The sequence below is a fragment of the Fundulus heteroclitus genome, chromosome 19 (genome assembly GCF_011125445.2).
Source record: "Fundulus heteroclitus isolate FHET01 chromosome 19, MU-UCD_Fhet_4.1, whole genome shotgun sequence".
Lineage (NCBI taxonomy): Eukaryota > Metazoa > Chordata > Actinopteri > Cyprinodontiformes > Fundulidae > Fundulus > Fundulus heteroclitus.
In genome coordinates, this window is record NC_046379.1 from 14,265,899 (window position 1) to 14,281,728 (window position 15,830).

The following is a 15,830-nucleotide window of genomic DNA, read 5'->3' on the forward strand; positions in this document are numbered from 1 at the left end:
AAAATATTTGTCATCAATTTGTACATGCATCTGTTGTGGCCATTCTTTGCTAACTTTCTGAGGCTTTTGTTTTGTTTATGTTGATATTGTAATCATTGCATCAACCGATATTAAGAAATACATTGTGATATTCTTCTCTAACCCTCTGTCGGTCGGAGCAGATGACCGTTCACACTGAGCCCGGTTCTGCTGGAGGTTTTTCCTTCCCGTTAAAGGGGAGTTTTCCTTTCCACTGTCACTTCATGCTTGCTCAGTATGAGGGATTGCTGCAAAGCCATGAACAATGCAGACGACTCTCCCTGTAGCTCTATGCTCTTTAAGGAGGAGTGAATGCTGCTTGTCAAGACTTGATGCAATCTGCTGGGTTCCCTTAGATAGGAATTTTTTTGACCAATCTGTATGATCTGATTGAATTTGACTTTGGGAAGTACATTGAGATTACATGTGTCATGAATTGGTGATATATAAATAAAATTGAATTGAACTGAATATAAGTTTTGGCGATATCATCCAGCCCTACCGAGCGCTGTTCGCTAAAACCAGCCACCACAAAGAAAGTGTCTTCCCCCAGGATGTTAATTTGACAGACACTTAACAGTCATGGTACTGAGATTGATACCATGCTTATTTGCACTAATCCAGCCATGTCTTCCTCTTTTCTAGAAACAAAAATGTATGAATGCATATTCACCATAAAGTTTCTATTTTCTTCTTATGTTTTATGTCTGTTATTGATAATAAAGTGGAATGAAAGTCATATTCCCTCTTTGTTTGCGCAAACGTGGCAGTAAAGTTGATTCTGATAATCGTTCAAATTAAATTAACACATGAAATATAGCACCATATGTCCTGAATCTGAGTTCCACCTTTCAGTTTGAATTACCAAAATAAACAAAATTGTTGATAATATTCAAAGTCATTGTGAGCCGCTTGTGTAGACACCGTTTGTTACGAAAGCCCAATAATAAACCCTCACAAAATGATCTTGTTGAACATCTATTCATAATTTAAAGATTTTTTTTTTTTTTTTTTTTTACTTCACCCAGAGATTGACAGCCAGCACCGGCAGCAAACAGAGAAGTCGTCTGTCCATCATGGCTCAGTATCTCTGCACCGTCCACAAGTGCTTCGTCATTCCTGGCCGAGCGTTTGTTCCTAAGCCAGAGGTAGGACATTTTAATTTATCTGCTGATCACACAGGCCCCACCGTCTGTTTAATGAATTTTATCAGCACAATCCTTCTGCTTTTCGGTTTGGGTCACTGTTTGAGAGGTTGCAGCTGGTGGATGTCTTTTGCCCTCAGGTGACTCTTGGCTCTCCTCATCTGGTCCCACGTTTCCCGTCAGAGCCCTTCATCTCTCCCCATTACTCTCTCCTCCCTCTTCCCTTTTTTTTTTTGCTTTTAGGCTTCATTCAGTTTTAAATCAGTGTTTTCTCTCTTCAGTCTCTGGACCCTTTCTGGGTTGTAATGATGCCTGGTGGGTATTTGAGATGTGGCACAATCTCCCGGTGCCTTGTAATGAGAGCCTTGTTCTTTTTTTAGGCCCAATATCTCCGTCTTTATCTTTTCACCCACACAGATGTCTCAGTAGCAGAAGAAAGACGATCTTGGCTTATGTAACACGAGACTTTTTCTTTTAATCAGTGATTGAGGGTTTTTTTTTTCTAGGACCAGGGAACCCATTAAGAAAATACAAGGACTCATGTTGGTGAATAAAGAGTTCCTCTGAGATATTTTGAATCAGACTATAGTCTTTTGAAAAGCTCAAGGGGCTCATCTCCATTCTTGCAAATGATAGAAGAGCCATGGCAGAGGCGAAACACTGTTTTTTTTTCTTTTCTTGGATTAAGCGGCTAGGTGTCAGGTGGTTGTCAGATGGTCCCTCAAAGATGCGCAAGTTCTTTAGGAGACCTACCCTAGGTAAATATTTAATCTCCTGCAAAGAGTAAAATGCAGCAGTGTGAGCTGCACAGCACTGATTGCTCATTCTCTTAGAAGAGATTCCAATGATTATTTCATCGCCCTCTGCTGTCTCTTTTCGCCGTTTGTTCTCTCTTGAGCCTCTCATTTTTCGGTGTTTGTCAAACTGCAGCTTTAACGGGTCTGGAGCACGCTGCTTGGTGCTTTAAAATATTTACTCGTGTCTATTTACATGTAGGGATGCACACGATGAAGTGTAGATATATTGTTTTTTAAATCCTTTTGATTTTGTTTTTGCTAATTCTTGTTTTGACTGAAATTCAGTTTAATTTGAATGCAGTTCTTTTTTTCTAAACAGTGCGCGGATAATTTTCAACACTGAGGCAAAAGCTTGTTAGAGATCAAAGACTACTGGTCTCTTTGCTGCAAAGACTGCATCCATTCTTTGACTAAAGGATTACTTTGAGTTAGCGAAAGACAACAGTTTAACTTTTTGAACAAAGTTTGAAAGTATTTATGCTCTTTGCACTTTATCACATTACAAGCAACCACACATATGTTTTTATAATTGGGATTTTATGTGACAGACCAGCACAAAATACTTACGAATTGTGAACTGGTTGGTAAATGAAACATGGTTTTCTATTTTTTTTTTCTAAATGACAAGTCAGAGCTACAATGAAATGGTTTTGATGAGGACTGCATGATGTCGGTAAAACACCTAATTGTTATTAATCACAACTACAATAGCAAAAACTATTTCAAATGACTCACATTTTACTCACTTTGTTTTTTCTCATATACTTGAGGTTGTTTTTATTTATTTTTTCGTATCCAGGGCAGTAAAATGCCTTTTTGTGATGTGCATGCAGAGGGTGAACTCAGGGAACTTGAAATATGATATCCTACCACATACTGCTTGCAAGCAGTCCTTTACAGTTGTAATATTTGGCACATTAAAATTGCTATTTGATACGTATTGTGCAGCTCTGGTTAAGATCCATGGGTTAGAGTTGTGTCCGGACTTTAATTAAGCCATTCTAGTTGAGGTACCGTGCCAAAACCATAAATGTAATAAATTTCTATTCAATTCAGTTTATTTATATAGCACCAACACATGTCACCTCAAATCATTTTACATGTAATTCTATCATATCATCATACAGATTGGTTCAAAAGTTTTCGTTTTAAGGAAACCCATCAGATTGCATGTAGTTCCTTCTGCTTCACAGTTACACACTGTTTTGTCTGTCGCCCAAGATATAATCAACACACACAAAAAATGAAAAAACTATGTATACTTTTGCAAGACTATGCATGTCTGTTAAGCTCAAAGATAACATTCAGTTATGCTGAAGCAATGCACATCAGACCTCTGAGAGAAGTAGGTCGCACCAGAGCTCTGTTATTTTCATCACAAAAGGTAACTGATTCATATTAAAATCCACTTTTGCGCCTAATATAGCAAAAGATTTTAAAGCACTACTTGATATTTGAAGTAATCTGATACGTGCCAACTTTCTTCAATCTTACAAATCTTTTGGTCTCAGTGCTTTGGTTAATTTTAACATCCATCTATCCATGACCCTATGTCTGTGGGAGAGCCACTGTATCCTGGACCTTGTTCATTCGGTCATGACCCAAAGCTCATGACCATAGATGAGGGTAGGAACGTAGATCGGCCGGTAAATCGAGAGCTTCGCCTTTTGGCTCAGCTCTCTCTTCACCACAACAGACCGGTACAGTGCTCGCTTCACTGCAGACGCAGCACCAATCCGCCTGTCGATCTCCCGCTCCATCTTAATTTCAACATTATTTTATAAACCTAATTGGGTTCATTTAGGTTTTTTTTAGGCAACTTAATTTACAAACAATGTTGTTTTGAGGCTGTTGACTAAATATTTTCATCAAAACTTTTATGATCTGTGTGAAAAGTAGGGGAAATCTTGAAAACTCCTATTTCAAAAACATTGAGTTAGATTTAGCTGTGGGAAATTTCTAAGCATACATGCTTGCCACAGTTAAATCAGCACTTTGCACTTGCCAGGCAACTCCATCTATTCCCTGTAAATGTTTCAGTGGTACTTGGTTGAACTCAGATCATTAGATCAGATGATGACTCTTTGATGAGCACACTTCCTGCTGCCGAGGCCCTGTAAAAGACTGAGAGATTTCTAAATATTGTCACCCCTTCAACAGCACGCAAGCGCCCTCGCTGATAATGTCATGTAGTATAATTCATAAGTTGTACAGGTCAGCATTGTTTACTGCGGCACGTTAAAGTAATTATGTGTAATGCAGGACCAGTAAAATGCCCTGCCGAGTTTATGAAACAACATAAAAAGGTGCAAGAAGAGAACTCATAAAGGCTGTGGCTTTCAGAAACAGAGCTTTCTGATTAAATACTTGTTAAATAATACCTAGAAGAATATCAATGGTGCACTTACAATTTGTTGCAAAACAGAACACAGAATTAAACTAATGCTAAAGTTAATAACATTGACGTAAATGCACTGTAATGCTTAACTTAGAAAATTAAAACAATAGTTTCTAATTAAAGCAAGTTTTCACATCACTATAATATGAATGGTTGCCATTAATGTAAATTTAATACATAATTGCATTGTATAATATATTGTACTGAACTGGTAATGAACCAAAAAAAAGCATGTTTAGCTTATGAACCTACCTCGCTGGCAACAATTTGACCTCCACTAATTAACTCTGTATTAAAGTATGAATGAGATTGAATGGTATGTTAAGTACTGTTTTTTTTTTTTTTATCCACCGCTCATTAGGGAGTACAATATTGATCAGTGCTTCACATTCGGCCCACAGTTTGCATTTAATTAATCTTTAAAACAACGTTTTATGTGCTAGAAATGGTAATTTTCTTAGGAATCTAGCTCGAATTAATAATTATTAGAGCCTGCGGTGGCAGACCAGTTTAGCATCAAGAGTCAGTATAAAATTACGACATTACAAAGATTACAAGATTGCATTACAAATAACTCAAATGCCTAATGAGCATAACCGGCTTTTAATATTTTCATTATAGATTTTTTTATTATTATTATTATTATTCCTTGGGAAGCCAAAAACATGTAGGGCAGTGCTACCTGACGGTCAGTCTGAAAACTTGCTCCCACACGGGTATTAAAATAATAATGTGATTAATTACAAACCAGCTTTACCATGACATTGACTGGTACTTAATCTGCCTAAATTAATTTAAAACGGATGGGTAGATCTCAATAGATGAATAGTGTGTTGCTTCAGAGAAGGGGTTGGGGTTACTGCGTTCATGTGAGCTGTGTAAACAAGCAAAAATTGAATTGAATTGCCTTATTTTTTACACACTTACCCATCAAGAAAGACAAACATGGCCTGTGTTGTGAAGTGACAGAACTTTCTGGTTTAGCTGTGCGCGGCTCCCCCTAGTGGATCGGTTGGTGTAACTGCAGCAGCTGAATGACAGACGTGTGTAAAGTTTCCTTGGAGGAAAAAGAAGTCAAACGTGGGTGGGACGTAATATTTTTTTAATATATAATCGTTGAAAATAAATTCCCTGCAACTCATTGTTAAAAGGGCAGCCATGACAGATCAGTCAAGTCACTGCGACCCGTACAGGACTAGGGTTGGGTATCATCTAGAAAGAGCCGATTCAATACGATTCTCGATACATAGCTCACAATACAGTACGATTCTCAATATAGCTCAGCTTGATTTGATTTGACTCCAATATCGACATTTATTACATTCAAATTAATGCCCAAAGTCATTCAATTAACAAAACCAGCCAAATATTATATTTATTTTCAATTTATTGAACACTGATATATTAACGGGAAAATAAAGTGCATTTGTTTCAATGCATTTAATGTATCACAGAAACCAAAAATGTGCCCAAACGTCTGATTTTAGGGAAGAAGGCGCATTTAAAATCCTGTCGGCCATTTCGCAAATTTACCTCACTTGCACTTCCTCGCTGTGAAGAGTAATGGCGTGCTGTAATAACGCCCCCTAGGGGTTGGGAGATATATCGATATTGAAAGTCAGAATGTCGATATTAAGTCGTTTTTAAAAACATCGATTTTAATCTTTTGTATCGATTTTTATGCACAGCCATATACAGGACAAGGAGAAGAGCTGCAACTCTCTCGGGACCCGCATGTTGGTCATCCTCTCACAGTGCTTTTATCTTTTTCTATATAAAGTTTTCATTTTGACTTACTCTACTGCAAGATGCTAATTATTTACTGTTAAAAATGCAAGGAGCAGCTCAGCTAAGCCACCTCATAAAAATGTAAATAAAAGAAAATCAAGTGATTGCCAAAATCTTTTTTCATATTTTTCCCTTGGCTGCTACTACTATTGTTTTTTTTTCAGGCTCATAAACGTGCGGTTGTTCCAACATGCCTGAAGACAATACATAAGCAGTGTGGTCTTGTTGTAGTTGTTATCTCACTCCCAAGGTAGCGCAGGGATCACTGATTGTCATAATGGAGAGGAAATTATGCAAACTGATGCCCAATTACCAAGGCTTTCCCTGTCCTTGTAATTTAGTTGTCATGAGTTTAAATTCAAGCTTCGTGCTTCATGTGTGAGATAGTTATCTCTAACCTTTATATTCAATCATACAGGTGCAATAAATTAAAATATTAATGAAAAGTAGTTTTTTTTTATGTATTTCAATTCTGAAAGTAAAACTCGTATAAATGCATTACAATATATTTCAGGCATTTATATCTGTTCATTTTGATGATTTAGTTTCTAAATCATTATAGAATACCAAAAAAAAGGACTTAAATGCAGAAATTTATATTATGAGGGGAGGGTAATCCACAAAAGTGAATTGCTAAAAGAGCTGTCTGTTGCTGCTTTCATTATAAACCATAATTAAATTACTGAAATTAATAATCCTCTTTAATACTCTAACTCAGGGGTGTCAAACTCATTTCTATATCGGACCTATTTGGCATCATGAGGTCATTAAAAGGGCTGGTTGCACCTATATAGACAACACTTTTGATAATTTCATGTCGGTTCACATAAAAATGTAAAAACTTTAACAGTAACATTAAAAGTAGAACCCTTAGCCCCATTTCAACTGTTTCTCTGCAAAAACAAGTTGATATTGGGGTGAGTTACACTTTAAACTCTTTCTGCGATCTGCATCACTTTTCTCTTTTTGGACATTTCTGGGTTGTTTTATTGCGTTGTGGACATCTAGTGGCAGAATGCTGTTACCACACAGTTTAAAACAAAATCTAAGTTCGCTGCAGGAGGCACAGTTCTAGCCACTTTATACAATTTAAAAGGATATATGTCTCTACTTCATGACACAATAGGAATTTTTTGGCTCTTGAGGGCCGGATAAATTGCCTTGACGGGCCAGATTCGGTCCGCGGGCCTCGAGTTTGACACATGTGCTCTAACTTTTTGAGATGCTCTTGCTTAATTAGTTTTACATTTTGTCCCTTTTTCTGGTCTGATCTCTTACCCTATATTCACCAGCTGCAACCTTTAAATAGGACTTGTGGGAAATGGGCCACGCAAGGGGACATGTTAAAGACGTGGCTGTAGACAAAGTGTGATTAAAAACCTTTTCCGTGGTTCAGTGCTGTGTAATCAAACCAGCAATGAGTCACAACAAGTTGCTAAAAAAGCTGCCAAATTGCTGAGCCTGGTGGGTAAAAAGATAGCATGAGCTGAAGGAGGGAAGGAGGACAGTTGTCGTTTGATTGGCTGGTTGATTAGAACGTAGAGGAGCTGACCAGTACGGCCTAATGAGATGGGAAATGTTGGGTCTGTTTTACATCAGCGGCTGCTGGGTCCATGTTGATAAGGGCTGAGGCGATAGGATCTTATCCTGTCTGTTTAATTTGTCGCTCTTGCCCAGGATTGCATCGCGCTCCTCGTGTCACATTGAGTGACGTTTTCCAGGGAGCATCGAATGTCTACGTTGATGTTGCTTAAAGGGTCATAAAGCTGCACACCATACTCCTAGCATCCTGCTTCCTATAACTCACTATTCTTCGTTTTTTTTCTCACTCCATCCATAAATTCTATCTGCTTGTTTCTGAACTTTTTTTTTTATCTGAGAGGAAAGCTTTTTTCCCAACCGTTTCTTAATTCAACATGTCTAATTTATGTTTGTGTCAGAGGTCAAGGAGTTTTTGAGTGCATGCTGCCATCAGGCATCTTCATCTTGAGTGTGAACACCCAGCCATGCAGAATCATCCTTCAGGAAAGATTTGATTATGTCTCAATGTGCCTGTCTATAAATACGTTGCTTGGCTTCTTTGCATGCTGGCAGAATTGGAAAATAAAGGCATCTCTGTCGGATGCAAATCTGTAAATTAGATACTTCCTTTACACAACCTGCTGTCTCCAGGGCTAACTATGGCGCAGACTGGTGTCCGTTGTAGGAGATGCAAAATGAAGCTAGATATTTAAAAAAGGCTCAAATCATAAATGTGTAGCTGAACCCTACACGGTTGGTGCTTTGCAAATATATTCATACACATCAAAATAGTTTGTTTTATCGCTATACAACCACAGTCCTCAATGTATTTCTTCAGGATTTGATGTGATAGAGGAGCCCAGAGTGGTACATGGCTGTCAAAATCTTTTCTTTCTTTTTATCCCTCTGAACCTGTTGCATGATAGCAGGGGGCTAAGGCCTTTCCTTGGTGGTCTGTGTGCAAAAGGAATGGTACACCTTAAAAGGTATTTAGTTCATCACAGGGCAAAAATCTTGACAGAAAATATTTTTAAATGAGGTGTACGTATGCATTTTGTCCCCTTTTGCTCTGATATTCCTAAATAAAGCTTGACACAACTAAAAGCAACTATTCAAGTATTTTGCTTTTATGCTAAATAGTTAAACCTCACTCAAGTTAAATGGAGGGTATCTGTGTATGTTTACAGTTGTCCTGAGGTACAATACCTGCCCACCCCAGTCCTTTTGCAGCCTCTGACAGGTTTTTCTTCCAGGATTTTACTCCTTTGCGCTACTTACTGTCTGGCCAGCTTTACTGCCCCTGATGCAGAAAAGCATCCCCACAGCATGATGCTGCCACCGTCATGCTTTACCCTTGCAGTGTAAGTTTTCCTCCCAACAAAACATTTTGCATGTAGGCCAAAATTTTTTTATTTTGGTCTCATCAGACTGTTTATAAAAGAACATTGAAAACCATATTCCTTCCACTTAACAGTTGTTCACTACTTAGTGTTGGCCTTTCACATAAAATTAGTGGTTTTTAAAATGAGAAAATGTGAGAAAGTTTAAGGTTTATGAATGCTCTCGCAAGGCATCGTATGAATTTAAAAAAAATAACGGCAAAGAAAAGGAATTAGACGTGATGCGTGTGGTAAAACAAATCCAACAAAAGGGTTCTTCATCCACACCAGTTCAGAGCAGCAGAAGACGGACTGGTGACAGAGATGGATCTGAAGGGAAAGCGAGGTGCACCACCAGCAGACGGCTGTCTGCGCTCGCTCTGAGTAATGGCTGCATCAGCCGTCACCCACCAGCTAACAAGAGGAGAGCTCTACAGATGTTCGCCTTGTACGCAGTCGTTTACCAAGAGCGCAGGCCAGCTGAGCTGAGCCTAAATTAAATTTGGTAATGCAGCATTGAGCATTTATAATATAATTGCAGGGAGAACATAAGCTTCTGCAGAATCCTGCATGTGCAACTGCAGCTTTACCGTTATCCGTTTTTTATTTCTGTTTAAATAAATGTATCCTTTGAATTGGAGCATATGTTCCTGTGATGCCTGAATCCCGCCTAACTCAGTCCAGTAAAATCCAGTCACAGTGATGGATCTCTCCTCTGCGACCTTATGCCGCCCACCAGTGGGAGTAGCAGAGGTGAAAATCAACTATGAGGAGCAGGACTGCTTTCTTACCTCCTGCCACACTTCTTACACACTATTCATCTACTACTATTCATACCTCATAAACGGGGTCAAACACTGTATCAAGGGTATTGAGGAAAGATATTTCAGTGACTAGTTCCAGAAGGGAGAATGCCTGAAGACAGACATAGGGTAAAGTAGACCTAACAATACTTCCTCTCCTCCTCCATTTCTCTACTGAAACAAAAATGCAACGATCGGCAGAGCTGGTTTATGGCCTCTCCAGAGACGCTCCTCCTAATGATCCATGCAGTTGGTGCTCAATTTAAGGAATTTAGCTCTGTTTCGCTATTGATTACGCAGGATGCAGGTATGTGGAGGAATTATAAAGCTGCAAATTAGCAAAGCAGTTCTTAAAAGACACTTAGAAAATGAAGTCTGTGAAACAAGCAGTAACTAGGATTAGGAGGGGAAACTCAGAAACCCTTCTGCCCAGAAACATGTTTTTTAGCTCATTCTGTGGCATCCCAGGGCGTTCCCAGAGAAGAAGGGACACATAGTCCCCCCAGCAAGTTCTGGGGATGTTCTGGAGGCTCTTCCCATGTGGATATGCCCAGAAAACCACCTGCGGTTGCAGTCAAGGAGGCATCCTTATCATCTTCCTCCAAAAATAAATGGCCAGCACTTTATTATCCTTCTTCTGTCTTTAATGTGGGCAGGTTGGATGTGTTTGGTCTAAATCTGATCCCTGATCAGATACCGGAACCTCCTGAAATCAATCCTTTCAATGCGGTTAAACAGCGGCTACTGGCTTGAGCCGATCCCCCCTGGAGAGCTGTCTTATTTCAGCCATTTATATCTGGGACCTTGGTTTTTAAGTCAAGAACAAGAAACCAAGCTAATGAAACAGAACCACCGATGTGAGCAGCTAAAGTCTGTCCGAGAGAGAACCACGGCCTCAGCCAGGTGGCTTCACACTCAGCTGCTAGGAAGTTTATTCATGTAGCATTTTTCAGTAACAAGACGATTTAAAGTGCTGTACATGTACAGAAAAACATTACAGACATAGGAAAAAAAACAAACACTAACAAAGGAATAAGCTAAGTAAATCTTTGACTAGACTTCTTTCATACATTAAGGAATATACAGAAAGACTAAATTGTTTGGCGATTTCTGATCTAAATTAATTTTGTCCAACTTTTGTAAAGCTACAACTAGAATAACTTCTTTTGTTTCATCGTTTCACTGGAACGAGCGTCATCACTAAAACTTCAAAGCTGAGTTGGTTCTATTCATACATTCTTCAAAGCTACAACTTAGATCTGACCTTTTGTAAACCGCAGCTAAAATGGGAGAATTGTTTCTATTCATAATAAAGTTTTACTAGAACGAATCTTTGTCTGTAATGGTCGCTGACCGCTGAAGATAATGATGCCAACCATAAAGCAAAGATGCAATCCCAAACTTGATGCGACAACACCTACAAGCAACCAAAAAAAAAAAAATCCTTAACATGGTGGAAGGATTAAGTGAACCCACGTATTAAATCCTAATTTAAGTAATAAGATGGACTAACTAATGAATCTGGTGGGATTGGGTTTCATGACAAAGTCACTTAAGGGAGTGCATATGCTTTACATTGATCAGCGTCCTTAAAGAAAACAGATTACAAAAGAGCGAAGCTCCCGCACCCTTCAAGCGTTTAGCCTCCCCCACCTTCATCCTGCAGAAATCCTCCCAGCCGCGCTTGCGTGCCCGGAGCTCAAAGCGGAGATATTGAAAGGCCTTCTTTGAACTGTCAGCCTGTATTGTTTTCCTACAAGCTCCGCTTTTGTCATCTGCGTAGCTCTTTACTGCCTTTGTCAGCAGTTTACTGCCCTGCCAAGGTCGCCGCTATTATTCCGGCAGCTCGGTGTGAACGTCGCGACCACAGCAGAGCGCGCTCTGACAAAGGAAGGTCATTTCCCCCCTCAGCATCGATGACGGCGTTATTCCTCCAGCGCGGACCTTCGTGAGCATAACTGCCTCCGAGAACAAAAAGACGCACACTGAACGGGGGTGATTTATTTTTAGGAGCAGGCGTGTGTTTTGAGTGCCACTTCCACTTGCTTTTGTCACATTTATGCCAAATATCCTTCTTTAATTTGCTTTTTTCTTATTGGTGGGCTGTCTGCTGACCGAGTCAGAAAGGTCAAGCAAATAATCGGGAGTTTCAACACGGAGCTCTAGTTGAAGGCTGGGGCATAATTAACCCCTGGCTGGAACAGACGAGCGCTCACCTTCTCTCTTTCTGGTCTAGAGCTAACTTCCCAAATCTTTCATAGTGACAACTCTGGGTGAAACCCTTTGATGGGAAATGTAGGTTAAATACACAGAGAAGCAGATCCTATTAGCGCTTCCCCACGAGAGGAGCAGATATTTGATGCACGGTCTCGTTGCGTAAGCGCGAGGAGTGGGCGCATGAGAACGAGATGCTTTAATAATCCATGGTATTTTCTCTCTTGGCGAGTAATGAGGAGACTCCAATCAGTTTTAATGAAATGCCAGATTCTAAGTAATTTAATGTAGGCTCTATGTGAAGTTTTCAGGCTGCAAGATGCATGGATTAAAGAGCTAAGACCGAATGTTTCAAGACATTTTAAAGCAGCATCTGTTATACACTTTTAGCCTTTGACGAAATGTTTTAGTATCTTTACTTCTTGTTTTTAGGCCCATCTTTCTTTATTTTTTTTCCTCTGAAGATTAACAAAAGATTAACCTACAGTATACTGCTTGAAAGTATCCAGTGAAGTTGGTGTTGCTATTAAATATTGTTTCTTCTGGGTTATTTTTTATGTAACCTCTACAAGTTAATCTTTGAGTAGATTGTAATGAAAACTATTCTTTTTGGTGTTATTCTTAAGAATCAGATGGATTTTTATTATCAAAGCTAAAACAAATGTTTTGTCTTTAAAACCTAATTTTTCATGGCTATAGTTACTTGCAGTTCTTAGGGTCAAGTGTGGGGTTTTCTTTTACACGCACCAGGTTTTGCACATGTGACCAGAGCTGCTTCTCCCACGTTTGCCTTCTTTCCTACTTGGCTTGTGGCAAAAATCATCCTTTGCATCTTTCCATTTGGGCCTGATCTCTGGCTTGTGAATACTTGTCTCATCAAGATTTTCTCCAACCTGAGCTGTTTACCTCTGCAGCTCCTCCAGAGTTACCAAAGCCCATAGAACAGGTGTGTGCCCAGTATTGTATTTGTAAAAAACTTTTTTGTGTGGTCTATTATATGAAATACCAAACAAATCCAAAGGATAGGAATGATTCTGGGTAACTTTCATCCACACACAAGCATAAGGGCAATTTGGCATCTTTAGTTAATCTAATTGCTGTGTTTTTAGACCATGGGAGGGAAGCAGAAAACCCACACACTGGCAAATGGAGAACAACCAATCCCAAAAAAAATTACATTTATTTACTGAATTGATCTAAACTGAAAAAAGCTCTACTGCTTTGTATCAATCAAATGCATATTTGTCATTTTTATAGGTGTTGATCGGCTACTAATCAGCACAAATGATCATAAATGTGTTTCTCTTATGTGCTGCGCTTCTTGTGAAATGATTATATGAAATCTAAAATTAAAGCCTATATTTAAAACATATCTAGCGACAAAATTGCTGCAGCGGTCAGTCTGGCACTAATACAAGGAGTTTGATTAGCACTAGGTACTGTCAGCGATACAGTTATAATTATTATTTTTTTTACATGGAGTCTCTTTTCTTCCCCGGTACAGCTTACATGTTGTCAGTAAACCCATTACTTTGGTCAGATAAAGCAGCCGTTCGCCCAAACTCCCAGAGGGGATGTGTGTTATTGTTTCTCTCTTGTATTAGCTAATGCCCTCATTTAACCAAGCAGTACCTGGAAAGGTTTTTGGGAACAATATAAGGGGAAGGTCTTTCTTTAAAAATCTATCTGCGTGCAGTTACAGTTTATAGATGCCCCTTTGAGTTAGATTTGTAGCGCAGTAAGTTTTCGGATGTTGCGTTTGCTCTCAGAATAGGCTGCCGCATCCGGCAATCTGTCGGTTTGGAAGAGGCCGAGCGCCGCTGACGAAAAACCCACTGAAAACGTTGTGCTTTCACAAAATAGTTTTATTGGTAAAAAATAGAACTACTTGCACAAGCACATTGAGACAACTGTATCAGAACTTGTGAACTGCTCATCATCACAAAGATGCTCTGGCAAAGTAAGAAGTGCTAAAGCATTCACGAAAATAAGCTGCAGTTATCAAATAAATCCAACATCTCGGTACAGTACACGCAGGAGAGTTGTAACTCTGTAGACTTTAAGGACCTAGTCACGTTGCACTCTGGCCATTTCTAAGCAAATAAAATTACGAGCTGATGATTAAGCTGCACAGCCACTAAGAAACGAGAAATCTCTAGCTGGTCTTTCTCTGCTGAATCCCATCAGGCATAAATTGCTCACTTTTACCTTTTTATTTTTATTTTATTTTTGTCCAGAGTGCCCACATGTGGTATGTATTCCTACTGGTCCAGAGAGCCTGGAATGCTTATTTATTAGAACCAAACCGCTGTCAAATAGAAACACAAAAAAGAAGTGCTCAGAGTAGTCTTCTTATAAAGAAGATATGGCATGAACATGGTGTTTTATCGTAGACTGAAGCAATCTGAAGGATGACAGATCCTCCAAACAATCAAAAATAATAATAATTTAAAAAAACAAACATCCTTAATAACAGACACTTGTGTACAGCTGTCACAGACCAACACTGAATCAGGTTTCCTGATATAAATACATTTTTAAAGTCCCACACTTGAAGTGCCTTGAAAAAGTATTCATATCCCATGGCCTCTTTCCCATCCCCCCCCCCATTTATGCATTGAATCTGGTGATAAAACACAAAGTGGTGCATGATTAGGGTACATGTTTAAAAAAAACAACCTGTTTTACGTATAAAAATATATTAATGGCTTACAACGTGCAAACTGGACTTCTGATTGGCTTTCTTCAGTCCACTATAGATAAAGCTTTGTTAAATGCTTCTGCACAGATTCTCCCACCTGAGCTTTGGATCGCTGCAGCTCCTCCGAGTTACCACGCGACTCTTGGCTGTTTTTCTGGTTAATGCTCGGTAGGGCTGCACAATAAAAGGAAAAGATGTAGAGCGCTGCTATTGCTGAGTATTGCTTTGACAACGACGATTACGCCGACTCCAAATTTTCTTCTCTCAAACATATATGGCATCCAAGCAGTTCTGTGCAGTTGGGATATTCCACGTAATGTTATTGTGATGCTGGGGATTCAGAATTACCAGTTAGACCAGGTGTATCATTTCTCGACAGTACTGCAGTTGCGCCAAACAATTTTTGAGATGATGGATACAGATCTACACCACTTTTGGCACATTTTCTTTTAGTAAAATATCTGAAAACTATATCATTTTCTTTCAACGTCACAACCATCCACCACTTTGTGTTGGATCTATCACAAGATCCCAATAGAGTACGTTGAAGTTCGGGGTTGTAGTTAGAGGGGTATGAATACTTTTCGAAGGCACTTTCGTCATCAAGGGGCTGAGACTCGGTGGAGTCGTGCTGTGCTTTGGGGGGGACGAGGAATAAGGATTTAAAATAACCCTGCGGGCTGCAAAGGACTGTACACAAGCATCTAGTCCAGCACAACCAATCCCAGATCAATAAAACATTTTCAAATGTAAAATTCATAGAAAAATAAACCGAAAAAACTCCAGATAATATATTAAAACTTGTCATCATGAGACAATTTGGCACATTCTCAAACACGTAACGTGTCAGTATTAGCCGATGGCATGGCACATTCTTTACTAGTTTTTATTGCATTTATCAGTCGTGGTGCCTGGGCAGTGGGTTCGCTGTCAGGTGGACCTTTTTGGGGCCCCACAGGGACGCCAAGGTTGCCAGCAGCGCCCTACCGAGGCGCCTGCGGTGTGCTGGCAGCCGCCTGCAGGTGGCAGGCTGGGCTCAGCCATCTGCTCTCCCCCCAGGAAGCTG

The 15,830-nt window shown here is 39.5% G+C and overlaps 1 protein-coding gene across 2 annotated transcripts in view; it reads left to right on the plus strand.

Annotated features, from left to right (window-relative positions):
• The window catches only part of tfb1m (transcription factor B1, mitochondrial), a 41,716-nt gene that overhangs the window by 3,843 nt on the left and 22,043 nt on the right, over positions 1-15,830 (plus strand). For both annotated transcript variants that reach the window (XM_012862104.3, XM_012862105.3), the window contains exon 6: positions 1,047-1,166. In XM_012862104.3, the coding sequence (XP_012717558.2) occupies positions 1,047-1,166 (120 nt within the window). The remainder of the gene's footprint in view (positions 1-1,046; positions 1,167-15,830) is intronic.